This window comes from Rhinopithecus roxellana, chromosome 8 (assembly GCF_007565055.1).
Source record: "Rhinopithecus roxellana isolate Shanxi Qingling chromosome 8, ASM756505v1, whole genome shotgun sequence".
In the NCBI taxonomy this organism is placed as follows: Eukaryota; Metazoa; Chordata; class Mammalia; order Primates; family Cercopithecidae; genus Rhinopithecus; species Rhinopithecus roxellana.
Window position 1 is genome coordinate 41,311,075 of NC_044556.1, and position 26,879 is coordinate 41,337,953.

The window sequence follows — 26,879 nt, forward strand, 5'->3', positions numbered from 1 at the left end:
TACAGATAGGATTAGTTCAAATGTACAATTTTTTGTTGGTGGTTTACCTGTAAAATGACAGGGTTGAAAGTATTTTTTCAGCTTTTGACATTCTGTTTTTATTTTTATTATGTTATTTAATCTCTGTGGATTCCAGACATTCTGTATTTCTAGAAAAGTGGAAATAACATCATTTTAGGAGTCATTCATTCATTCATCCATTCGCTCATTCAAAAAGCGTGTATTGAATTATTGAACATCTGTTACACCCCAGGCAGCCTCCTGGGCACTGGGTCAATGCATTATTAGCTAGAAATAGGAGACTTAATACCTGATTCTCCTTGATAGCTGTCTGTGTACCGTTGTGAAATCACCTACTCAGCTGAGCCAGAACTTTGTCCTGTGCAAACTGGAATATGATACAATAATCTCACAGTTTATTGTGGAGACCACGTCACCTAAGAAAATGTGAGAGCATTTTGTAAAATGTAGAATATTGTACATATATGAATAATTACTGTAGCCTGAGTCCAAGACTGCCTTAGTTTTAATCAGAAGCCTGCACTACTTGTAACTTGGAGACTTCTTTTTTTTTTTTTTGAGACGGAGTCTCGCTCTGTCGCCCAGGCTGGAGTGCAGTGGCCGGATCTCAGCTCACTACAAGCTCCGCCTCCCGGATTTACGCCATTCTCCTGCCTCAGCCTCCCGAGTAGCTGGGATTACAGGCGCCCGCCACCTCGCCCGGCTAGTTTTTTGTATTTTTTAGTAGAGACAGGGTTTCACCGTGTTAGCCAGGATGGTCTCGATCTCCTGACCTCGTGATCCGCCCGTCTCGGCCTCCCAAAGTGCTGGGATTACAGGCTTGAGCCACCGCGCCCGGCCTTGGAGACTTCTTTTTCTGGCATTTTATGACTTCTTCAGTCCCTTGGTCCTGTGTTCCAGGTGACTTATAGTGAGAAAAATTGGTTGTTAATCTTTTTTTTTTTTTGATGCGGAGTCGGACTGTCGCCCAGGTTGGAGTGCAGTGGCACGATCCCGGCTCACTGCAACCTCCACCTCCCGGGTTCAAGAGATTCTCCTGCCTCAGCCTCCGGAGTAGCTGCGATTACAGGCGTGCGCCACCACACCCAGCTAATTTTGTATATTTAGTAGAGACGAGGGTTCACCATATTAGCCAGGCTGATCTCGAACTCCCGACCTCAGGTAATCCGCCCTCCTCCGTCATCCCAAAGTGCTGGGATTACCGGCGTGGGCCACGGCGCCCGGCCCCTAAATTAGCTGTTAATCTAAACCACTGAACCTTAACCTCATTTTTCAGTAGGCTAACTCCTTGGGCAGAGAAAGTCAAGTAGTGCCTTTAAATTTTTTTGCCAATAACTGACGCACTAGCGCTGTGGCTTCACTCTGCCCTAAAATGGGATGGCGCATAGTGTTAGGCGCATGCTCCTTGATGTCCTGCGTCGCGGCGCTCCTAGGCTCGGGGACGCGCACGCAATTCGCTGTCGTTGGCTGACTTCCGGTGGTGCCAAAGCCGTTTCCGCGGAATCAGGCCGGCAGGTGAGGGTACAGGTTTGTGTGTGGTGTGGTGGGAAGAGGCAGGTGGGAGCTGGGACACCTGGGCGAACGATGTCCAGGATGAGAGGGTCCGGTCTGAGGGTGGGCGCTGGGTGCGTGGCAGAAGTTAAGGGCGTGAAGGTCTCTAGTTGGGAATGGGGATTGGGGCCAGCCCTGGGCACCGAGGTGGAAGCGCGGTTAGGACCTCTTTTGAAAATGTTTTCCTAGGAGAGGGCCGTGCCGGGGCTGCCTCCACATTGGCATTCATTCACCCTGCTGGTCCGACTTGGGTTCCCAAAAAAGCAGACTCTGTGGAGCTACTGTTGTGTTTGAGGTGTCTGGAGCTGAAGTAGCTTTCTTTCCTTCTTTTTATTTCTTTCTTTTTCTTTTGTTTTCCTTTTTTTTGATCTCAGTAATTATCTGTGAAATAAAAGAGCTGCCCTGGCTACTCCCATTCTATTTCTCATCCAGTCACTACCATCTCTCACAGGAATCTAACGAAATCTTCATGTTTTATTGAGCCTTAATTACTAAGGACATCAGTTGATTGAGGGGATGGAGAATCTCCCCTAACGTGTTGGAGAAACAGAAGGGAGGTTTAAAACTAACTGTAGGTCGGGTGCGGTGGCTCATGCCTGTAATTCTAGCACTTTGGGAGGTTGAGGTGGGAGGATCGCTTGAGGCCAGGAGTTTGAGACCAGTCTGGGTAATAAATGGAGACTCCGTCTCTACAAAAAAAAAAAAAAAAAAAAAAATCGCTGAGGGTTGTGGCAAGTGCCTGTAGTCCTGGCTACTCGGGAGGCCGAGGCCAGAGGGTCATTGGAGCCCAGGAGTCTGAGGCTGCAGTGACTAGGATCTTGCCACTGCACTCTGGTCTGGGCAACAGAGCGAGACCTTGTCTCTGGAGAGAAAGAAAAGAAAGAAAGAGAAATCTAACCTTAGACTCTTAGAGTTACAAAGAACTTTTGTTTTTCAGTTCTCTAGTTCCAGCTTTCATCTAGTACTCTGATAAGTGGACATTCAGGCTTTGCTTGAACATTGCCAGTGATCTAACACAAGGCAGCTTATTCTATTGTTGGATCTATTTATGACAGTAAAGTTTTCCTGGGTAATAAGATGTCTTTTTTTTTTTTTTTTTTTGAGACAGAGTCTCGCTCTGTTGCCCAGGGTGGAGTGCAGTGGCATGATCTTGGCTCACTGCAACCTCCACCTCCCGGGTTCAAGTGATTCTCCTGCTTCAGCCTCCCAAGAAGCTGGGACTACAGGTGCCTACCACCACGCCTGGCTAATTTTTGTATTTTTTAGTAGAGACAGGGTTTCACCGTATTGACCAGGCTGGTCTCGAACTCCTGACCTTGTGATCCGCCCGCCTTGGCCTCCCAAAGTGTTGGGATTACAGGTGTGAGCCACTGCGCCCAGCCACCATCAGTTTTTATATAATGCTTAACACTTGGCCCAAATGCTGCACAGAATAAGTTGTTTAACCTCTGTTTCATTTATTATTCAGGGAGCTTTCACTGAGTATCTAAAATATTCAGTGACATGTGGAGTATCAATACTCAGTGATACACTGAGTATCTACAGTACCCAAATACTGAACTGGTGCAGTGGCTTGGATGGGACCATAATCCCAATGACTTGGGAGGCTGAGGTGGGAGTGTTGCTTGAGCCCAGGAGGTCGAGGCTGCCGCGAACTATGTTCATGCCATTGCAGTGCAGCCTCAGTGACAGAGCAATACCTTGTTCCAAACAAAACCCAGATACTGCTGGACGTTAGGGATATGAGTTGAAATAATCCTGTTTCTCAAAAAACTCATAGTTTTGGAGGAAGCAGATGAGAAACAGAAAGACGAGAACCCGTTACAAAATTGATAAGTACTGTAAAAGAGGTTTGCAAACAGGTACTAAAAGAACATAGAGGATACCTTCTGGTTTAGGTCAGTAGTGCCCTTAAAATGTGATAACTAGAATTGAAGCAAAAAGCCAAGAAGTAACATAGCACAGAGGATAGTAGGACTCTCTTCTTCCTTGTTTCAACACAAAATTTGTTAATGTAGCCTAACCTTTTTTTTTTGAGATGAAGTTTTACTCTTGTCGCCCAGGCTGGAGTGCAATGGTGAGTGATTTTGGTTCATGGCAGCCTCCACGTCCAGATTCAAGTGATTGTCCTGCCTCAGCCTCTGGAGTAGTTGGGATCACAGGCATGCACCACCGTGCCCGGCTAATTTTGTGTTTTTAGTAGAGACAAGGTTTCTCCATGTTGGTCAGGCTGGTCTCGAACTCCTGACCTCAGGTGATCTGCCCACCTTGGCCTCCCAAAGTGCTGGGATTACAGACGTGAGCCAACGCCCGGCCAACATAGCCTAACCTTTTAAACAATCACGCTTCGCTTTTGATTTGTTTCTGTTAATGGAAATACCTGTTTATAAAAACAGCAGTAGCAAACATGTATTGATCATTTACCATCTAATGAAGTGGATGTTACTATATTCCATTTTATAGCTGAAGAAACTGAGATTCAAGTTGAGTAACTTACACAAGGTCATAAAGCTGGAGAGAAGGTGACTTGGGAAACATCCAGACAGTCTGACTCCACAGTTTATTCTCAGCATCATGCTAGTCTACCACCCTGATGGTAATAATAACAATGTTTATTAATCACTTACCCTTTAATTCTTGTAACAATTCTATGAAGTAAGAGCAATTCTTTTTTACTGTTGAGGATACTGAAGACTTGCAAAGTTAAATCACTTGGCCAAGGTAACAGCAGTCCATCAGTAGTAATCAGTAGAGTTGAGATTTGAACTCAGTCACTTAACCACTGTCTCTCAGCTTCCACCTAAAGGGAAATTGTGCATTTGGTGTGAAGTATTGTGTTCGTGATTGAACATGAATAAATGAAAAGATAATTGAGTAAATGTTATTACGATTAATTAATACGAAAGCAATAAGAACTTGTTTTTATTCTTTCAGAATGGAACAAAAGTGGGACTTTTAAAATGTTGCCCTGTAAGAAGAGAAGAACTACAGTGACAGAGTCCCTACAGCATAAAGGCAATCAGGAGGAAAACAACGTAGACCTAGAATCAGCTGTTAAACCAGAATCTGACCAGGTTAAGGACTTGAGGTCGGTGTCACTGTCCTGGGATCCAAGTCATGGCAGAGTAGCTGGCTTCGAAGTACAATCTGTGCAGGATGCAGGAAATCAGCTTGGTATGGAGGATACATCTCTGAGCTCTGGGATGCTCACCCAGGACACAAATGTACAAATTCTAGAAGGTGTTGATGTTGCCATCCCTCAGGGAATCACCCTACCTTCCTTGGAGTCTTTTCATCCCCTTAATATACACATTGGTAAAGGAAAACTCCAGGCTACTGGCTCAAAGAGAGGGAAAAAAATTACACTGAGGCCTGGGCCAGTTACCCAAGAAGACAGACGTGATCATCCTATGCTAAAGGAGCCTTTTTCAGAAGAGCCTAGTGAAGAAGTCAAGGAAGAAGGAGGTAAGGTATAAAAGGTCTCTAGGTTACATTCTTGTCAATACCTCTTTGCCGTTGCTATTTCTGGGTGCCTTTACAGAGTAGTATTTCTGAAAGGGGATATTGATTTGGTATGGAATTAGAACTGTTGTGTTTCTAAGGGTCAGCAGTGAACTATTTTTTTTCTTGAGACAGAATCTTGCTCTGTCACCAGGCTAGAGTGCAATGGTGGGATCTCGACTCACTGCAGCCTCCACCTCCTGGGTTCAAGTGATTCTCTTGCCTCAGCCTCCCAAGTATCTAGGATTACAGGCATCCGCCACCACTCCTGGCTAATTTTGTATTTTTAGTAGAGACGGGGTTTCACCACATTGGTCAGGCTGGTCTCGGAACTCCTGACCTCAGGTGATCCATTCACCTTGGCCTCCCAAAGTGCTGGGATTATAGGTGTGAGCCACTGTCCCTGGCCAGCAGTGAACTTTATGAATGAATATAGACTTTCTTTTCCCCTCCCATTCCCTATATCCACTTCTGTATCCCTTTCATTCCATTCTCTCATCCTTTATTTGGTGTGTCTGGAAATGTGTATGGTCTTTTGTGATTGGGCAGCAGCTTAAAGGGGGAGACTACTGCCTGGGACACTGGGAAAGGCTCTACTGAGATGAATGACCCTTCCGATTTGAAGGATGAATTGCGGTTTGGCAGAAAGTGGTATGGGCACATAGGCCGAGAACAGTACACAGAGATACACTGGCAGAAGAGGATGGTGACATGGTTGCTTGGAAGAGGTGGTGGGAGATGACTTCTTTTTTTTGTTTGTTTTTTTTTTTTGAGACGGAGTCTCTTCTCTGTCGCCCAGGCTGGAGTGCAGTGGTGTCATCTTGGCTCACTGCAACCTCTGCCTCCCGTTTTCAAGTGATTCCCTTGCTTCAGCCTCGCGCGTAGCTGGGATTACAGGTGCCCGCCACCACGTCCAGCAAATTTTTGTATTTTTATTAGAGATGGGGTTTCCCCATGTTGGCCAGGCTGGTCTCAAACTCCTGACCTCCGGTGATCCACCTACCTTGGCCTCACAAAGTGCTGGGATTATAGGCGTGAGCCACCGTGCCCTACTAAGATGACTTTAGAGTAGTAGATTGTGCTAAGATGGTGAAGGGTGTTATTTTTCATACCAAGGCATTTGAGCTTTTCCTGTAGGTAGGTGATAGTCATTTAAACGGCTAAGCAGAACACATTTATGCTTAAGAAAAGATACCAACTTCTCTTATTCATTCTTTTTTTTTTTTTTTTTTTTTTGAGACAGAGTCTCACTCTGTTGCCCAGGCTGGAGTACAGTGGTATGATCTCGGTTTACTGCAACCTCCACCTCCCCTATTCAAGTGATTCTCTTGCCTCAGCCTCTTGAGTAGCTAGTATTACAGGCGCCCACCACCATGCTCAGCTAATTTTTGTATTTTTAGTGGAAATGGGGTTTCACCAGGTTAGCCAGCCTAGTCTTGAGCTCCAGACCTCAGGTGATCCACCCGCTTTAGCCTCCCAAAGTGCTGGGATTACAGGCGTGAGCCACCGCACCTGGCCGAGATTGTGAAGGGTTTCGTTTTTCATACTAAGGCATTTGAGCTTTTCCTGTAGGTAGGTAGGTGATAGCCTTTTTTTTCTTTTTTTTGAGCTCTGTCTTGTCTCACTGGAACATCTGCCTCCCGGGTTCAAGCAATTTTTCTGCCTCAGCCTCCCAAGTAGCTGGGACTACAGGTGCATGCCGCCACGTTCAGCTATTTTTTTTTTTTTTTTTGTATTTTAGTTGAGACAGGGTTTCACCATGCTGGCCACTCTGGTCTCGAACTCCTGACCTCGTGATCTGCCGACCTCAGCCTCTCAAAGTGCTAGGATTACAGGCGTGAGCCACCGCACCTGGCCTATTCATTCATTTTGACTGTTAAGATGTTTTCCTTTTTGCCGAATTTTAAGTCCACTTGAGTCTTGCTCTGTGGCCCAGGCTGGAGTGCAGTGGCACGATCTTAGCCACTGCAAGCTCTGCCTCCCGGGTTCACGCCGTTCTCCTGCCTCAGCCTCCTGAGTAGCGGGAACTATAGGCACCCACCACTACGCCTGGCTAATTTTTTGTATTTTTAGTAGAGACGGAGTTTCACCGCGTTAGCCAGGATGGTCTCGATCTCCTGACCTTGTGATCCGCCCACCTTGGCCTCCCAAAGTGCTGGGATTACAGGCGTGAGCCACTGTGTCTGTCCTTAAGTCCACTTGTTCTTATTTTGTCCTACTGGTACCTTTTCAGCATGTGGTGTTTTATTGTGTCTTGTGTGTGTTTATATTGAAGAATTTCATGTTTCTGACCCTGCTGTATTTGAAAACTGATGAAGTGCCCCAGATGAGGGAGTTTGATGGTGTACTGTGTTGGTCATGCCCTCTCTGGTATGAGCTGCCTGAAGCACATTGTCAAAGATGAAAGCTCTTTTGGGGAAAAGTGCTCTCCTGTGAAATCATCCCTTGTCATAGCATATTACTGTATATCTACAACTGCATTCACAGTAGCTTGCATTGTTGTATTGCTTTTGGGACACCTGTATTTTATCTGGAAATGTAGATAGAAATAGTATTTTTTTGTATGTATTACATATTGTTTCACTGCTAATCTTCTACACAATTTTTTTAGAATAAAAAAGGGTAAATAGCTTGTGCCATTTTGCTAATTACATAGATTTGACTTTTGATCACATAAATAAAAAATAAAACAAGGCAGGACATTGTCCTGCACATAGTTGATGTGGACAAATACTTTTTATTACTTTGAAATTCTTATTTTGATAGTTTTCCACTTAATGAGGCAAGTGCGTAAGCCTCAGTCTTTTTGAGTTCTCATTATTTACACATAAGGAAAGGAGAAGGCCAGGTGCGGTGGCTCAAGCCTGTAATCCCAGCACTTAGGGAGGCCGAGACGGGCGGATCACGAGGTCAGGAGATCGAGACCATCCTGGCTAACACGGTGAAACCCCGTCTCTACTAAAAAATACAAAAAAAACTAGCCGGGCGAGGTGGCGGGCGCCTGTAGTCCCAGCTACTCGGGAGGCTGAGGCAGGAGAATGGCGTAAATCCGGGAGGCGGAGCTTGCAGTGAGCTGAAATCCGGCCACTGCACTCCAGCCTGGGCGACAGAGCGAGACTCCGTCTCAAAAAAAAAAAAAAAAAAAAGGAAAGGAGAAATGAAGGTTTTTCGTTATTCTCCCCGTGCCTTTCCTTTTTTTCTCTTTTATTCTTTTTTTTAAAAAGTTAAGAGCAGAGTATACTAGATCAGGACCAATTAAGGTGATACTGGAATTTAGGTGTTTTTACTGGAAAAAAAGCATTTCCTTTGTGATGGTTTAAAGAAAATAGTAAGGAGATAAGAATCAGTTCAACTACTTAATTCAGGAAGTCAGGAGAGATGTACATACAAAGCATAGGAGGGAATCAAGTTTTCTTGCTTTCTTTTTTTTTTTTTTGAGACAGAGTCTCATTCTGTCGCCCAGGCTGAAGTGCAGTGGCCCCATCTTGACTCACTGCAACCTCCGCCTCCTGGGTTCAAGCGATTCTCCTGCCTCAGCCTCCCGATAGCTGGGATTACAGGCGTGTATCACTATGTTTGGCTAATTTTTGTATTTTTAGTAGAAATGGGGTTTCACCATGTTGGTCAGGCTGGTTTCAAACTTCTTTTTTTTGAGACGGAGTCTTGCTCTGTCGCCCAGGCTGGAGTGCAGTGGTGCGATCTCAACTCACTGCAAGCTCCGCCTCCCGGGTTCATGCCATTCTCCTGCCTCAGCATCCCAAGTAGCTGGGACTATAGGCGCCCGCCACCACGCTCGGCTAATTTTTTGTATTTTTAGTAAATACGGGGTTTCACCGTGTTAGCCAGGATGGTCTCGATCTCCTGACCTCATGATCCGCCTGCCTCAGCCTCCCAAAGTGCTGAGATTACAGGCTTGAGCCACCGTACCCGACCTCAAAGTTTTTCAAGAGCCATAAAGGATCTCCCTAGACCGGAACATGGGAGGACGTGGGGCTGAGGCTTCTGTAGTCACTGTGCCTTCCATTACGCTGGTGGTAGACTTTTAGTAGGTGCTCAATAAATCATTTTGAGTGACTGAGACCAACTTTGGGGTAAAGATTTTGCTTTTTTTCTTTTGAGACAGAGTGTTACGCTGTTGCCCAGGCTGGAGTGCAGTGGTGTGATCTCGGCTCATTCCAACCTCTGCCTCCCAGGTTCAAGCGATTCTCTTGCTTCAGCCTCCCGAATAGCTGGGATTACAGGTGGCCACCACCACATACAGCTAATTTTTGTATTTTTAGTAGAGACAGGGTTTTACCATGTTTGCCAGGCTGGTCTTGAACTCCTGACCTGAGGTGATCTGTCCGCCTCGGCCTCCCAGAGTGCTGGGATTACAGTCATGAGCCACTGCACCCAGCCCAGAAATTATTAGTAGTAGTATTATACAACTTCCTTGTATGATAAAAGACTCCACAAAAAGTATTCAACATGAATTATGATAATTCTGTAGTTTTAGTAAGCCATTGCAGTAACCTATAAAACACATTTTGATGTCTAACTATCTGTCAGATTTTTTTTTTGTCTGAAAATGACAAATCCTTTGTTCTGAGTTTCCATTTAAAACATATAATTTCTTTATCTGTGTGACATTTAAAAGAAGCAGAAGACATAGTTCTGACCTCAGGAAGTTTAGAATCGTAATTGGGAAGACAACCATAAGAACATGCTTTTGGAATTGGAGCTTGAAGGATTCACAGGATTTGATAGATTGTGCGGGAAGAAGTGGAAGTAGAATAGCATATTCTGTAAACATGTAGAAATGCTGTGTTTGTGTGGGAGAGTACTAAGGCTTCAGGTAGAAAGAGTAGATCCAGATTATAGAGAGCCTTGAAGCTTCCCCTTAAGACCTTAAGATTTAGAATAGGATGCTGGCAGTAAGGGTAGAGAAGAATGGGTATACCATGGATACATTACAAAGAAATAATTAACACTACTCAGAGACTGACATGTAAGATATCTGGAGTAGGGGATGGTGATGCATGCCTTCATGGGGAAAGTATTTAAGACTTTGAATTTGAATTCAGATTTGGGTATGAGGTATGCAGGTGAACCTCAAAATTGGGGCTCAGCCCAGGGGGGCTCTTGGCTTTGTGCAAGGTTCGTGAGCAAGCCAATAGAGAAAAAGGAAAGCAAATTTATTAGAGCAGCAGAGTGCAGGAAATGGCTGCTCCATAGACACAGCAATAGCAGCAGCCTTTGTGAATAGATAGCTATTCCATGACTATATACTAAATAAGGGCAGGTTATTCATCAATTTTTTTTTTTTTTTTTTTTTTGAGACGGAGTCTTGCTCTGTCGCCCGGGCTGGAGTGCAGTGGCCGGATCTCAGCTCACTGCAAGCTCCGCCTCCCGGGTTCACGCCATTCTCCTGCCTCAGCCTCCCGAGTAGCTGGGACTACAGGCGCCCGCCAGGTCGCCCGGCTAGTTTTTTGTATTTTTAGTAGAGACGGGGTTTCACCATGTTAGCCAGGATGGTCTTGATCTCCTGACCTCGTGATCCACCCGTCTCGGCCTCCCAAAGTGCTGGGATTACAGGCTTGAGCCACCGCGCCCGGCCTATTCATCAATTTTCTAAGGGGCAGGGAGTTCCCAGAACCAAGAGATCCTACCGTTTTAAACCATTTAAGGTAACTTCTAGGGGTTGCCATGGCATTTGTAAACTGTCATGGCACTGGTGGGACTTTTCTTCTTTGTATGTATGTTATGTATGTATGTATGTATTTTTTTTTTTTATTTTTTATTTTTTTTGAGACAGAGTCTCACTCTGTTGCCCAGGCTGGAGGGTAGTGGCACGATCTTGGCTCACCACAACCTCTGCCTCCTGGGTTCAAGCGATTCTCTTGCCCCAGCCTTTTGAGTACCTGGAACTACAGGCATGCACCACCATGCCCGGCTAATTTTGTTGTTGTTGTTTTTTTTTTTGAGACGGAGTCTCGCTCTGTTGCCCAGGCTGGAGTGCAGTGGCGCGATCTCAGTTCACTGCAACCTCCGCCTCCTGGGTTCAAGCGATTCTCCTGCCTCAGCCTCCTGAGTAGCTGGGGTTATAGGTACCCGCCACCATGCCCGGCTAATTTTTGTATTCTTAATAGAGACAGGGATTCACCATGTTGGTCAGGCTGGTCTCGAACTCCTGACCTCGTGATCCGCTCTCCTCAGCCTCCCAAATTGCTGGGATTACAGGCTTGAGGCACTGCACCTGGCTTTTTTTGTATTTTTAATTGAGATGGGGTTTCGCCATGTTGGCCAGGCTGGTCGTGAACTCCTGACCTCAGGTGATCTGCCCGCCTCAGCCTCCCAAAGTGCTGGGATTACAGGCATAAACCACCACGCCCGGCCCGTTTTTATTTTTTAAAACCAATCCATTTAATTGTGTCTTTCAAGGTAAACAATATATGGAGCTTGGATCCCAAGCCTGAGAATGCTAGAGCTATGGGTCCAAAACTTGTGGTATTCTCAGAGTTCAGAAGGGTTAGAACTCATGGTGTTATGAGGCAGAGAACATACGGAATTTGTGTATTCCATTTAGCAATTTTGTAAATTACCAGAAACAGACCGAAAGAGTCTTTCAAGATGGGAAAAATTCAACTCCTTTTTTTTTTTTTTTTTTTTTTGAAACATAGTTTTGCTCTTGTTTCCTAGGCTGGAGTGCAGTGGCACAATCTCAATGGCCCCTCCTCAGTTCAAGCAATTCTTCTGCCTCAGCCTCCTGAGTAGCTGGGACTATAGCTCAGCTAATTTTGTATGCCACCACGCTCAGCTAATTTTTGTATGTTTAGTAGAGACGGGGTTTCACCATGTTGGCCAGGCTGGTCTCAAACTCGTGACCTCAAGTCATCCACCCACCTTGGCCTCTCAAAGTACTGGGATTATAGGCGTGAGCCACCATGCCTGGCCCAGGACAGCTTTTTAACAAGCAGTTAAAGTGGAAAAGAACCCGCTAGTAGCACACTGATTTAGTTTATAAGATTTTAGTTTACAAATTAAAAAGGCTATATGTTTTACATTTTCTCCTTTTTCTCTTTATATCACTTTTTTCCTTTATCTTTCTCTTTGTCGTCTTTTGTATCCTTTTTTGCTCTCTTATTTTTCCTATCTTTCTTCTCTACATCCCAGTTCGCAATCTTGTTGATGAGGTTGTGCAGGGTGATCACAGAATGGATCGGCGAGGCCAAGTACACCACCACCATTTGGTTATTGGTCTTTGGTAAAAGGCCTTGACAAGGGCCGGGCGTGGTGGTTCACGCCTGTAATCCCAGCACTTTGGGAGGCCGAGGAGGGTGGATCACCTGAGGTCGGGAGTTCAAGACCAGCCTGACCAACGTGGAGAAACCCCATCTCTACTGAAAATACAAAATTCGCCAGGCATGGTGGCGCATGCCTGTAATCCCAATTACTCGGGAGGCTGAGGCAGGAGAATCGTTTGAACCCAGGAGGCAGAGGTTGCGGTGAGCCGAGATTGTGCCATTGCACTCCAGCCTGGGCAAAAAGAGTGAAACTACATCTCAAAAAAAAAAAAAAGGCCTTGACAAACTGGTAGGCTGATGACTGGCAGCAGCTTGAAGACCTCCTGAAGCTGATAGATGATTTGGTGGTTGGTGGGCAGTTTGCCTGTGGCAACTTTTTCCAGGTAACTTCTGATAACCAGAAGTTTGGAGTTCAGTCCCTTCAAATCCAGGACCTGGTTTGTGATCCACTGGGAAAGAGTGCCCACTGTAGTGTCTTTGATGTCTTGTAGCAAGTGTTTAACTCCAATTTCCTTAGCTTCCTCTGCTCCAGTTTCACTGGTCACATGCTCAAATGTTTTCAAGGCTGAAGTTCCATCATCATAGACTTCTATTGAAATATATGCTTCTATAGGCAGCCCTAAGTCCTTTGGCTTCATGTCACTAGTGACCAATACTAAGTTATGGCAGTATCTTTTCATGACTTCATTGAAGGCAGTGTCATTCTTGTGTAGTTTAGGGCCTGTGTGGTATCACCCAACTGTTCTTTCTCTGGCATTCATCCTCTTAAACATTCTATATGTGTTTTCCAAATAATCGTGGGCTAAAAAACAATCATCTTTGTCATCTTCATTAAAAGGGACTGCAGAACTGCTGGATACATCAAGTACTTTCATTTGCCATGACCACAAAAGCACATGAAGAATGCATTTCTGTTTTCCAACCTTGCTGATTCTGTTGAAATGATCCACCACACTGAGCAGTATACCTGGGGGTGGACCACCACCTTCTGCCTCACCAGGTCCACCCTCATGATATACTCTGGCCCCCAGGCCTGGCTCCCTGTGACCCACTGGAGTTTCTTTTAGCATGGAAATGCATTATCATTAGTGTGTAATAAGCAGTGAGAACAACCAAAGGTCACTTTTGTTGCCATCTTGGTTGTAACTGGTTTTGGCTGCTTTCTTTGCTGCATCCTGTTTTGATCAGGGTTTTGTTCTTGTTTTGTTCAGCAGGGTCTCTGGCCAGTGCTTGGAAAACAAATCCTGCTTCTCTCCTACCTCACTCCCCACATTATATACTCCCCTTCAGTCTTAACAGGGTTGTAGAAGGGTAGAAGTCCATCTTCTGCAACTGCTTCCTGTTGTTTTTATGGGCATTGGCCCTGCCTAGCACTGGAGGAGTAAAAATCTCTTGATGCCTTATCTAAGGGATCAGAACAAGGATGTGTTGGAAGCCATGTGCTAGCATCATCTTCACATGGAAATTGTTGCAATCTAAAAGACACAAACTTTACAAGGAGGCTGTGGGAGGCAGGGCCAAAGACTGGTAGTTATAGAATAGCCACTAGAGGTCCTAAAGAGAGTAGAACCAGGTGAGACTTGGGAGGGTGTTTTCTTTGTTGTTATTTTTTGGGGTTTTTTGAGACAGGATCTCGCTCTGTCACTAAAGCTGGAGTGCAGTGGTGTGATCGTGGCCCACTGCAGCTTCAACCTCCCAGGCTCAAGTGATCCTCCTGCCTTAGCCTCCTGAGTAGCTGGGAACACAGGTGTGTGCCAGCAACACCCAGCTGATTTTTAAATTTTTTTGTAGAGACAGTCTCACTATGTTGCCCGGGCTGGTCTTGACTCCTGAGCTCAAGTCATCCTCCCACTTTAGCCTCCCACAGTACTGGTATTGCAGGCGTGAGCCACTGTGCCTGACCAGGAGGGTACTTTTTATGGTCAACCAGATATAGTTGGGGTCAGTTCCCTGGTTATATATATGTAACCAGGTGGCTTGCTCTTAGAACTTTTGAGTGTTAACCTCAACCTGTCCAGAGATGTTAATATGTGTGCAGCGGGTCTTATTGATAACAGTGCAGACTCCACCTTTTTCAGTCAATAAACAATCCAAGACTAGTCTGTTATCAGGGTTACATTTGCCAGAGAGTCCAGAGATTCCTGAATTTTTCTTAATGTCTGACTTGTGTTGGTGGCCAGAGATTCTAGGGCCTGAGTTATGTTTCTTAGTGTTGACTTCTGGTATGCAAAGCCCCCCACGTGGGGCCACCACCCCATTGCTGTCCCAATTCCTGTAAAAATTAATCCTATTGCTCTTTTACTTCTTGTTTTTCTAGGTTTTATGGGGTTATGAATGGATACCCCCTGAAGGGATAATGGTGGCCAAAATACATTCACTGGTGTTTCAAGTTTTTGATAAGCAAAATAGAAAGCTATTCCTAGAAGAATAAATGGTTCCCTACAAGGTTGGAAGTGGGTGTGGGGTAGGATTTCTTCCCCTAAAGGTGAACCCAGATGGGTCACAAATTGAATCCTTGCAAGGTATGCCGTTCGTTTTTTTATTGCCAAACTGGGTCTATAGAGATACTTTTTCCAGGTTCCAATGCGGGTGATTGGATAGCCCTCATTTTCCACCAGAGGGTGGTACCTCCATCTTCCCAAATTAAGCAGTCGTTTCTCCCTTGCATGTATTGGTCCTGGAGGAGGCACCATGTATAGTCTCCTTGTTTATCAGTGGGATCCCATTTGCCCTCCCATGGCCTTGGGAATTTGCCACTAGGGTTAGTTCAAAGCATCATAGGGAAATTTCTGTCTCTGTGTCATTGTCACAACAATTTGTGCAAAAGATAGTATCATTAGTACACTGGTGCTGTAGATACCCAACGTCCTAGGTCCAGGTAATAGTGGGGGGTAGGAGGGTGGTTGGAGAGGAGTCAGGTGAATCTGTTAAGTGTGGGAGAGAGCCATTTTACAAGTAGGAGCCTAGGTACCAGAGGAACACTATGGCCCATTAGGAGGTTTGGGGAGATGGCTGTGAGGTTTGCAGGTTGCACCAGAAGGTGATGCTGTCTATCCTGAGGGTGCTGATGACAGATTCCGCAATCATGCATGCTATTTCCCGATGCTATAATTCTAGAAATGTTTACTATGGAGTTTTGTTCCCATTCCATAGTGAGTTAGATTGATTTGAAGCAGGGAGCAAGAAGAACAGGGACAATTGGGTATCACACTGGACTTTAGGGTGGTCCCTATACTCAATAAGGACAAGTAAGGTGTTTCTCAGGAGGTGGTGGTTACTACTTATCTGTCTTGTGAAATGGCAACTTTAAGTCTTCCAGAGGTTTGCAGGTGTAGGTCATAGTGTCCTAGTCTTGTGCCTGTAGGGATTCACAAAAAACAGGTTTGTTTAATCCAGGACAGGTGTACCTAGCTAGTGATTCCCCGAAGTTTAACAGCAATGGGAGTACTTAACAATACCTAATGGGGAGTGGGGGCCCTTCCATATTGATTATATTATAATTGATCTTCAAGGGATACTTCTTTCCAAGTTTTTTTTTTTTTTTGAGATGGGGTCTTGCTCTGTTGCCCAGTCTGGAGTGCAGTGGCACTATCTCGGCTCACTGCAACCTCTGCCTCCCGGGTTCAAGCGATTCCCCTGCCTCAGCCTCCCAAGTAGCTGGGACTACAGGCGTGTGCCACTATGCCCAGCTAATTTTTTTGTATTTTACTAGAGATGGGGTTTCACCTTGTTGGCCAGGATGGTCTTAATCTCCTGACCTCGTGATCCACCCACTTCGGCCTCCCAGAGTGCTAGGATTACGGGTATGAGCCACCGGCCCGGCCCTTTCCAAGTTTTTAATAGGACTAAGTTTCCTGGTTAAATGGAGCAATCTTTTCCTTTGTGGGAAAGGGCAATACTTTATTTTCATATTCTTAGAGGGCCTTTTGAACCTGGCCTCCTAAGTTCCAGAGGAGAGAGGGGAAGGTATAGTGAGGCTTGTCCAACCCCTTGTTTCTTGTTATGGGCTGAATTAGTTTTTCAAGTTTCTTTCTTTTTTCTTTTTTTTTTTTTTTGAGACGGAGTTTTGCTGTGTTGCCCAGGCTGCTGGAGTGCAGTGGCGCCATCTCCGCTCACTGCAAGCTCCGCCTCCTGGGTTCTTGGGTTCATGCCATTCTCCTGCCTCAGCCTCCTGAGTAGCTGGGACTACAGGTACCCACCACCATGCCCAGCTAATTTTTTTTTTTTAGTAGAGACGGGGTTTCACCATGTTAGGATGGTCTCGATCTCCTGACCTCGTGATCCGCCCGCCTCGGCCTCCCAAAGTGCTGGGATTACAGGCGTGAGTCACCGCACCCGGCCGCGCCTTTTTTTTTGAGACAGAGTCTCGTTCTGTTGCCCAGACTGGTGTGCAGTGATGCAGTCTTGGCTCACTGCAACCTCCGCCTCCCGGTTCAAGCAATTCTCCTGCCTTAGCCTCATCAAAACTAGCTGGAATTACAGGCATGTGCCACCATGCCCAGCTAATGTTTGTATTTTTAGTAGAGACAAGGTTTCACCATCTTGGCCAGGCTGGTCTCGAACTTCTAACCTCAAGTGATCCACCCACCTCGGCCTCCCAAAGTGCTGGGATTACAGGCGTAAGCCACTGTGCCTGTCCTATACTACATTTTTCTTAAATAACTAGTCATTCTACTACTCTAGAACAATAATTTACCATATAAGATCCTTTTTTTTCCCTGCCGAGATTTGCAGGATTCTTTCTTATGTAGAATTATTCTCTTTTCTTTATAACCTTCCTTACCAAAAATACCTCTGAACGTCCATAACTTTCTTTACCTATCTCTCCCCTACTTACTGGTTCCTTTCTACCTGGTTTCGTAAATTACCTTTTCAAGTCCAACCTTTAGATAACTTTTGAATTAGACACAATTATTCTTTTTCTCAATAAAAACGCATCTTCTTTGGTAAGTTTTATATCAACTTAGGAAGCAAGAAATCCTGAACTATCAGATATTAGGATTTTATAGATGAGAACCATTCCACAGTTTTTAAAATTTTTTATTTTATTGTAAAATGTTTCCCTATATCATATTCCTTTCTTAATTGGAAATGACCCAGGCATCCAATAAGCATCCAAAATGATTTTAAGATTTTAAATTATACAAAAAGTTCACTTACAAGCATTTATCTCATTACATTTACCTAATTTATTATTATTTATAATTTTTTTTTTTTTTGAGACAGAGTCTCACTCTGTCACCCAGGTTGGAGTGCAGTGGCATAATCTTAGTTTACTATAACCTCCGCCTCCTGGATTCAAGAGCTTGGGCCTCAGCCTTCCAAGTAGCTGGGATGCATGCACCACCATGCCTGGCTAATTTTTGTATTTTTAGTAGAGATGGGGTTTTGCCATATTGGCCAGGCTGGTCTCAAACTGCTGACCTCAAGTGATCCACTTGCCTTGGCCACCCAAAGTGCTGGGATTACAGGTGAGGGCCACTGTGCCTAGCTAGAACTATATTAGACAAAATTGGTCAAAGTTATTTCCTGGTTAACCATTTTTAAATTCTGAACATTAGGTGAACCCCTAAGTAAGAATCTTAAACACATGGGCATTTTGCCAGTAACTCAGAACATTTGGCTATTTTCATTGAGCCAACAATCTTGAATTAGTCTTATTTATACAATTTTGAAGACATTTCTATTTCCAGCAATTATTTAATTAATTGATTTTTTGAGACAGGGTTTCTGTTTCCCAGGCTGGAGTGCAGTGGCATGATCACAGCTCACTGCAGCTTCCACCTCTTGGGGTCAAGTGATCTTCCCATCTCAGCCTCCTGAGTAGCTGGGACTATAGGTGTGTGCCACCACACCTGGCTAACTTTTTTGTTTTTAGAGATGGAGTCTCACTGTGTTGCCCAGGCTGGTCCTGAACTCCTGAGCTCGAGCAGTCCTCCCACCTTAGCCTCCCAAAATGTTGGGAGGTGTGAGCGGCAGCACCCAGTCTTTATTAATAATTTGAAAACAAGTTTTATTTACCAAAGGACTCATGTGAAAAGCATTTGGACTTTATTTTATTTTTTTTTTGAGGCAGAGTCTTGCTCTGTCGCCGGGACTGGAGTGCAGTGGCCAGATCTCAGCTCACTGCAAGCTCCGCCTCCCGGGTTTACGCCATTCTCCTGCCTCAGCCTCCCGAGTAGCTGGGACTACAGGCGCCCGCCACCTTGCCCGGCTAGTTTTTGTATTTTTAGTAGAGACGGGGTTTCACTGTGTTAGCCAGGATGGTCTCGATCTCCTGACCTCGTGATCCGCCCATCTCGGCCTCCCAAAGTGCTGGGATTACAGGCTTGAGCCACCGCGCCCGGCCGCATTTGGACTTTATTAAAGATAGCTGGATTTAAATTATTTCTGACAATTTTGAAACCTGTTCACATGGCTAAACTTTGTTTTTTCTAATAGGTAATCCAAGGAAACTGTAGACTAGAATTTGGGTAAGGTAGTTTTCATAACAGTTTTATTTTAAAAACCTCTTTTGCTTTTTTTTCCCCTTCAGCTTCAGAGGAGGAGGAGATGATTAAAAAGGGCAGGAAAGAAAAAGAGGGAAAGGAAGCAGAGTGGGGGATGAGGGTACCTTTCCCTTTGTTTCTCTGGTGGGGGAGAGAGAAAGAGAGAGAGAGCAAGCCAGAATACTCATTGACGGATGAAGGGGCACCTTACTATGACAACTTCAAGATCAGAGATCTTGGACCCAAGACCTTGGGACTGTCCCAGGGTAGGACTCTAACCCACAATCCTAGAGAGACATGACCAGTAGAAGTATAATAAAAGAAGACAGAAGAGGTGGAAAGGGAAAGGAAGCTAGGAAAAACAGGCTCCTGTAGCAGCAAATGTGAATTGGGAAAGAGAGGAGTTGTTGTTCAGGGGATGTCCTTGGAGTCCCTGAGACAGTGGAGAACTCACCCATCAGTGGAGACACCAAAAAAAGTGTTCAGGAGGCTGCTTTTCTGTATTGCAGGGAGTCATCATCAGGTCAGAGGGTCAGGGCCTCCAAAAAAATGGGCTTGAACAGGGTAGCTCATTTGGGACCCTCATTTTGAGCAGAAAGAAAAACAGACAGGAAGAGACCTGTTGCAGAAAAGAAAATTTATGATTTTAGGAGGGACTAGAAGAAGTTGCTGAAGTGGGTGCAGTGACAAAGAGAGTAAGGAAAAAAAATGAAACGGCACCAAATGCTGAAAAACCTGGAGTATCTAGACGTTGGCCAGTGAGGGTCCCCATACCAGATGCTGAAAACCTGGGAGCATCTGGGGGTGGCCAACAGTGAGGCTCAAAGACATGAGACCTAACACAGATGGGGCCACAGAACAATGTGACTCTGACATCCCAGAGTCAGCACAAAGGAATACCTCTCAAAATAACAAAAGCCTGCCTTACATGGAATAGAAACTACTATCCAGATTGCCAAAACAGAGACTACAAACATGACAACAGGATAAACATAAGCATGCATTTAGGCACTAAGAGCAGAAAAGTAAAATGACAGGTCATTAGAAGCTAAAGAGAAAGGTCCAAGAGAGAAGGTGACAAAGTATTACAAAGGACTTGGATGCCCAGGTGTGCTTCTGTCTGGGGCACCCAGATGATGGGGGACAACGAACTGCCTGACAACCTAGAGACACCATTCCCATTTCCTGATTGATTTGAAAAGGTAAAGGGAGAGAGAAGAGAGTGAAAGAGAAAGTAAATCAGTTAACACCAAATTGGCCAGGCGTGGTGGCTCATGCCTGTAATCCCAGCTCTTTGGGAGGCCGAGGCGGGCGGATCACAAGGTCAGGATCGAGACCATCCTGGCTAACACGGTGAAACCCGGTCTCTACTAAAAATACAAAAAAATTAGCTGGGCGTGGTGGCGGGCCCTGTAGTCCCAGCTACTTGAGAGGCTGAGGCAGGAGAATGGCGTGAACCCGGGAGGCGGAGCTTGCAGTGAGCCGAGATCGCGTCACTGCACTCCAGCCTGGGCGACAGAACAAGACTCCATCTCAAAAAAAAAAAAAAAAAAAAAATTCAAGCCTGTAATCCCAGCACTTTGGGAGGCCGAGACGGGCGGATCACGAGGTCAGGAGATCGAGACCATCCTGGCTAACACGGTGAAACCCCGTCTCTACTAAAAAATACAAAAAACTAGCCGGGCGAGGTGGCGGGCGCCTGTAGTCCCAGCTACTCGGGAGGCTGAGGCAGGAGAATGGCGTAAACCCAGGAGGCGGGGCTTGTAGTGAGCTGAGATCCGGCCATTGCACTCCAGCCTGGGCGGCAGAGCAAGACTCCGTCTCAAAAAAAAAAAAAAAAAAAAAAGAACACCACATCAGCCAGGTGTGGTGGCTCACGCCTGTAATCCCAGCACTTTGGGATGCTGAGGCGGGTGGATCACAAGGTCAGGAGTTCAAGACCCACCTGGCCAATGTGTCTACTAAAAATACAAAAATTAGCCAGGCATGGTGGCAGACACCTGTCATCCCAGCTACTCGGGAGGCTGAAGCAGTAGAATCGCTTGAACCCGGGAGGCAGAGGTTGCAGTGAACCGAGATCGTGCCACAGCACTCCACCCTGGGTGGCAGAGCAAGATGCCGTCTCAAAACCCAAAAAACAAAACACACATTGAGGGGGAACAAAGGGGACACTCACCTTTTCGTGGAGGCCAAATGGTGCCAGTCAGTCTTTGGGTTCAAGCAATTCTTGTGCCTCAGCCTCCCAAGTACCTGGGATTACAGGCGTGCATCGCCATGGCTGGCTAATTTTTTGTATTTTTAGTAGAGCCAGGGTTTTGCCGTGTTGCCCAGGCTAGTATCGAACTCCTGAGCTCAGGCAATCCACCTGTCTTGGCATTTGTAAACTGTCATGGTGCTGGTGGGAGGTTCTTTTAGCATGCAGATGTAAGGAGGACAACAGGAGATGGCTTTCATCACCATCTTGCTTTTAGCTGGTTTTGGCCAGTTTTTTGATCAGCTCTTGTTTTGTTCAGCGGGGTCTTTTGCGCAGTGCTTGGAAAACAAGTCCTGCTGATCTCCTACCTCAAATGGAATGTGAGGTGACAATAGGGCCAGCAAGCAAAAATAGAAATCTGAGACTGAAATTTAGTAAGAGGCAAGGACTAGAAATGTTCACAGTGTTAGTCATGGTTCTTCTCCATGGAAACAGACATGGAGGGGGAAGAACAGTGGATTAAAGAAAACCTTGCATTGAGGAAGAAGATAAATAACAGAGAAGGAACAACTGGAGAAGTAGTAGTAAAAGTGAAAAGAGGAAGGAGAGCTTTAAGAACAAGGTACTGCCGGGCGCGGTGGCTCAAGCCTGTAATCCCAGCACTTTGGGAGGCCGAGACGGGCGGATCACGAGGTCAGGAGATCGAGACCATCCTAGCTAACACGGTGAAACCCCGTCTCTACTAAAAAAATTCAAAAAACTAGCTGGGCGAGGTGGCGGGCGCCTGTAGTCCCAGCTACTCGGGAGGCTGAGGCAGGAGAATGGCCTAAACCCGGGAGGCGGAGCTTGCAGTGAGCTGAGATCCGGCCACTGCACTCCAGCCTGGGCGACAGAGCGAGACTCCGTCTCAAAAAAAAAAAAAAAAAAAAAGAACAAGGTACTTTAAAATTTAGTAGCAAAGGAGGGATAAGGATAATGCCTGAGAAAAAGGTTACATTTGAAGATTGATGATCTTGGAGAGTAGATTCAGGAGTTTGTTGAGGAAAGGACATTATATGAAGGATTTAAAGAGGAAGGAATGGGGCTAGGAACAGTGGCTCACACCTGTAATCCCAACACTTTGGAAGGCCAAGATGTGGGGATCTTGTGGCCAGGAGTTCAAGAACAGCCTGGGCAACATAGCTAGGTTCCATCTCTACAGAAAACTTTTTTTTTTTTTTTTTTTGTCTTTTTGAGACGGAGTCTTTCTCTGTTGCCCAGGCTGGAGTGCAGTGGCGCAGTCTCAGCTCACTGCAAGCTCTGCCGCCCGGGTTCAAGCGATTCTCTTGCCTCAGCCTCCCGAGTAGCTGGGACTACAGGCGCCCGCCACCACACCCGGCTAATTTTTTGTATTTTTAGTGGAGAAGAGGTTTTACCGTGTTAGCCAGGATGATCTCCATCTCCTGACCTCGTGATCTGCCCTCCTTGGCCTCCCAAAGTGCTGGGATTACAGGCGTGAGCCACTGCCCTTGCCCAGAAAACTTTTAAAAATTAGCCAAGTGTGGTGGTGCATACCTGTAGTCCCAGCTACTCAGGAGGTTGAAACAGGGACAGTTTGAGCCCAGGAGTTCAAGGTTTCGGTGTGCTCTCATTGCATCACTACACTCCAGCCTGGGTGACAGAGCAAGACCTTGCCTGTAAAAAAAGGAAAAAGGAGGAGGAGTGAAACACCAGAGATTTCTTTCCTCCCTCTCCCCCATCCCTGTCCTCCCCTCCTCCCTTCTTCTCTTCCTCCCTTCCTCCCCTCCCTTCCCCCACTATCCCCTCCCCTCCACTTTCTTCCCTTTTTTTTTTTTTTTTTTTTTTGAGACGGAGTCTCGCTCTGTTGCCCAGGCTGGAGTGCAGTGGCGCGATCTCGGCTCACTGCAAGCTCCGCCTCCCGGGTTCACACCATTCTCCTGCCTCAGCCTCTCAAGTAGCTGGGACTACAGGCACCCACCACCATGCCCGGCTAATTTTTTGTATTTTTAGTAGAGATGGGGTTTCCCCATAGCCAGGATGGTCTTGATCTCCTGACTTTGTGATCTGCCCGCCTCAGCCTCCCAAAGTGTTGGAATTACAGGTGTGAGCCACCATACCCAGCCTTCGTTCCTTTTTTTGTGGTGGAGGAATGGGCAATGATAAATAGCTAGAGAAGGCAGCAAGATTATTGAATATTTTTTCAAGATAAGTTGTCAGAAGGAACTGGAAGAAATTATAAGATTAAAATGCTAGAGAAGGAATGGATAAATATGGGTTCATAGTCACTCAGTTATTGATAAGTGTAATTAAGAGATATTTAAAATCAGTTTACAGATATCCAGATTTAGATAAACATTTATTGTTTAGTATTATCTGTGATATCACTCCCCTTCATTAATCTGGAGAATTAAAAATTGATTCTACTACTTTGCACTTTGATTAGTTGTATATACAAGTAATAGCAATAAAAGTACACTGTGAGAGTCTCTCCAGAATTTTTCTTTAAGTAACTTTTTTATTTTTTGTAACACAAAACAGAGAGGAAGAAAGAAAGATTGACAGTTCATATATATCTACTTTGGAAAATATTGAAAACTTTAAAGGAGAAAATAAAAATCACCTGTAACCCTGCTGTTTAGTACATGTTCTTTTTGTTGTTTTACTTTATTTTAAATAACATTTTAGTTTTGTGATTATGAATGCAGCAGCATCATATACACTGTAGAAAAAAATGAAAATACTGCATAGATAAGATAGTTGGATTATTTTGAAGTATTGATATTGTGTTACAATCAATACCTTTTTTTGTCATTGTTTGTTTGTTTGTTTGTTTTTGAGACGGAGTCTTGCTGTGTCACCCAGGCTGGAGTGCAGTGGCGTGATTTCGGTTCACTGCAACCTCTGCTTCCTGGGTTCAGGCGTTTCTCCTGCCTCAGCCTCCCAAGTAGCTGGGATTACAGGCTCCTGCCACCACACCTGGCTAACTTTTGTATTTTCAGTAGAGATGGGGTTTCCCCATGTTGGTCGGGCTGGTCTCGAACTCCTGACCTTGTGATCCACCTGCCTAGGCCTCTGAAAGTGCTGGGATTATGGTGTGAGCCACTGCGCCTGGCGATACATTGTTAAATCATGTTTCTTTTTTCTTTTCTTTTCTTTCTTTTTATTTTTTTGAGAAGGAGTCTCACTCTGTTGCCCAGGTTGGAGTGTAGTGGCATGATCTTAGCTCACTGCAACCTTCACCTCCTCAGCTCAGGTGATTCTCTTGCCTCAGCCTCCCGAGTAGCTGGGATTACAGGCACGTGCCACTGCGCCTGGCTAATTTTTGTATTTTTAGTAGAGACAGGGTTTTGCCATGTTGGCCAGGCTCGTCTTGAACTCCTGATCTCAAGTGATCCACCCACCTCGGCCTTCCAAAGTGTTGGGATTACAGGCTGGAGTGCAGTGGCACGATGTCGGCTCACTGCAAGCTCTGCCTTCTGGGTTTGCATTGCCCAGCCTAAATCATGTTTCTTGACGGCAGGTGTTAGTGTTTAAACTTTTTTTTTTTGTAAAGAGATGAAGTCTCACTCTGTCATCCAGGCTATAGTCCAGTGGTACAATCATAGCTCACTGCAGCTTCTAACTCCTGGACTGAAATGATCCTACCAAGTCACTGGGACTGTAGGCAGGAGCCACACCATCCAGCTAAAAAAAGCTGGGACTGCAAACCTGCACGACCACACCCAGCTGCTGCTTTTTTTTTTTTTTTTTTTTTGACTTTTTGCAGACACAAGGTCTCTATAAGTTGCCCAGCATGGAAATGTTTTTTGTTTGTTTGTTTAACAGGTGAGGTCTCATAATTCACTGCAACCTAGAATTCCTGGCCTTAAGTGATCCTGCTGCCTCAGCCTCCTAAAGTGCTGGGATTACAGGTGTGAGCCACTGGGCTTAGCTAGAAATGACTTATTTATTTATTTATTTATTTATTTATTTATTTATTTATTTATTTATTTTTAGAGAGACAGAGTCTTACTGTGTAGCCCAGGCTAGAGTGCAGTAGTACAATAATGGCTCACTACAACCTCTAACTCTTGACTTCAAGTAATCCTCCTGCCTTGGCCTCCCAAAACGCTGGAATTACAGGCATGAAGCCACAAATGACTTTTTTTTTTAGACAGGGTTCCACTGTGTTACCTAGGCTGGAGTACAGTGATGTGATCGCGGCTTACTGTTGCCTTGACCTCCCAGGCTCAAGTGACTCTCCCACCTCAGCCTCCCAAGTAGCCAGGACTACAGGTGTGCACTTCCATGCCTGGCTGATTTTTGTATTTTTTGTCAAGACAGTGTTTCACCACATTAGCCAGGCTGGTGTCAAACTCCTGAGCTCAAGTGACCTGTGCACCTCAACCTCCCAAAGTGCTGGGATTACAGCCGTGAGCCACCATGCCCAGCCCACAAATGACTTTTTAAACAAGCATACCAGAACTTTAAAATCTAAGCAAGTATTGCCCCTCAAAACACAGAGGTTCACTTTGGTAGGCAGAGCCTCTTCTACTGACGTTTTTACTACTTAAAAAATATTTGGGGTCAAGCATGGTGGCTCACACCTATCCCTGTATATTGGGAGGCTGAGGTGGGAGGATTGCTTAAGGGCAGGAGTACAATACCAGATGTGGCAACATAGTGAGACCCCATCTCTAAAAAAAAAAAAGTGAAATAAAATAAAATTAGCTGGGCATGGTGGCAGGAACCTGTAGTCTCAGCTACTTGGGAGGCTGAGGCGGAAGGATCACTTGAGCCCAGGAGGTTGAGGCCGGAGTGAGCTGAGATCACACAACTGCACTCCAGCCTAGGGGACAGAGCAAGACCCTGTCTCAGCAACAACAAAGACTTGGAACTACTTGACCAAGCGCGGTGGCTCATGCTTGTAATCCCAGCACTTTGGGAGGCGGAGGTGGGCGGATCACCTGAGGTCAGGAGTTCGAGACCAGCCTGACCAACATAGAGAAACCCCATCTCTACTAAAAATACAAAATTAGCTGGGTGTGGTGGTACATCCCTGTAATCCCAGCTACTCAGGAGGCTGAGCTAGAAGAATCTCTTGAATCCGGGAGGCGGAGTTTGCGGTGAGCCAAGATCGTGCCATTGCACTCCAGTATGGGCAACAGGAGTGGAACTCTGTCTCAAGAAAAAAAAAAAAACAAGAAAAAAAATTGGAACTACTTTTTAAACTGCCCCTGCAGGACTGGGTGTGTTGGCTCATGCCTGTAATCCCAGCACTTTGGGAGGCCTAGTGGGGTGGATTACTTGAGGTCAGGAGTTTGAGACCAGCCTGGCTAACATGGTGAAACCCTGTCTCTACTAAAAATACAAAAATTAGCCAGGCGTGGTGACATACGCCTGTAATCCCAGCTACTTGGGAGGCTGAGGCAGGAGAATTGCTTGAGCCCAGGAGGTGGAGGTTGCAGTGACCCAAGATCGTGCCACTGTACTTCAGCCTGACCCACAGAGCGAGACTCTTTCTAGAAAAAAAAAAAAAACTGTCCCTGCAAACACATTATCAGCTGCACCACAAAATCATTTTTCATACTCTACATAGAGGAAATGTTCCTTTTTTCTACACCTTTTTTTCTCTCTGACTCCACAATGCTTTTCAATCTAATTCCCCTTCCCTGAGCCCTTTAGGACCCCACCTTCCTTTATAGATATGCTGGATGCTAAAAGACCTCAGAAAGAGAAGCTGAGCAGGGTAAGAGAAATAGAGAAAGCAAAACCTTATTCAGAGCATATGTGTAACTTATTTACTGCCAACCTAAGAACTCTGTGTTGATAACATCAAAATTATTTTTTTAAAATTTATAT

At 45.4% G+C, this 26,879-nt stretch overlaps 1 protein-coding gene and 1 pseudogene across 5 annotated transcripts in view; one reads left to right on the plus strand and one right to left on the minus strand.

Moving 5' to 3' along the window:
* The first annotated feature begins 1,428 nt into the window (after positions 1 to 1,428).
* Positions 1,429 to 26,879, plus strand: part of GON4L (gon-4 like) — a 100,179-nt gene continuing 74,728 nt past the window's right edge. For 4 of the 5 annotated variants that reach the window (XM_030937133.1, XM_030937135.1, XM_030937137.1 and 1 more), the window contains exons 1-2: positions 4,040 to 4,168; positions 4,507 to 5,037. In XM_030937133.1, coding sequence (XP_030792993.1) covers positions 4,147 to 4,168; positions 4,507 to 5,037 — 553 coding nt within the window. In that variant the 5' untranslated portion in view covers positions 4,040 to 4,146. Of the gene's footprint in view, positions 1,537 to 4,039; positions 4,169 to 4,506; positions 5,038 to 26,879 lie in introns of those variants that run through there. The other variant, XM_030937134.1, reaches the window with a different exon arrangement.
* Positions 12,111 to 13,368, minus strand: LOC104666117 (annotated as a pseudogene).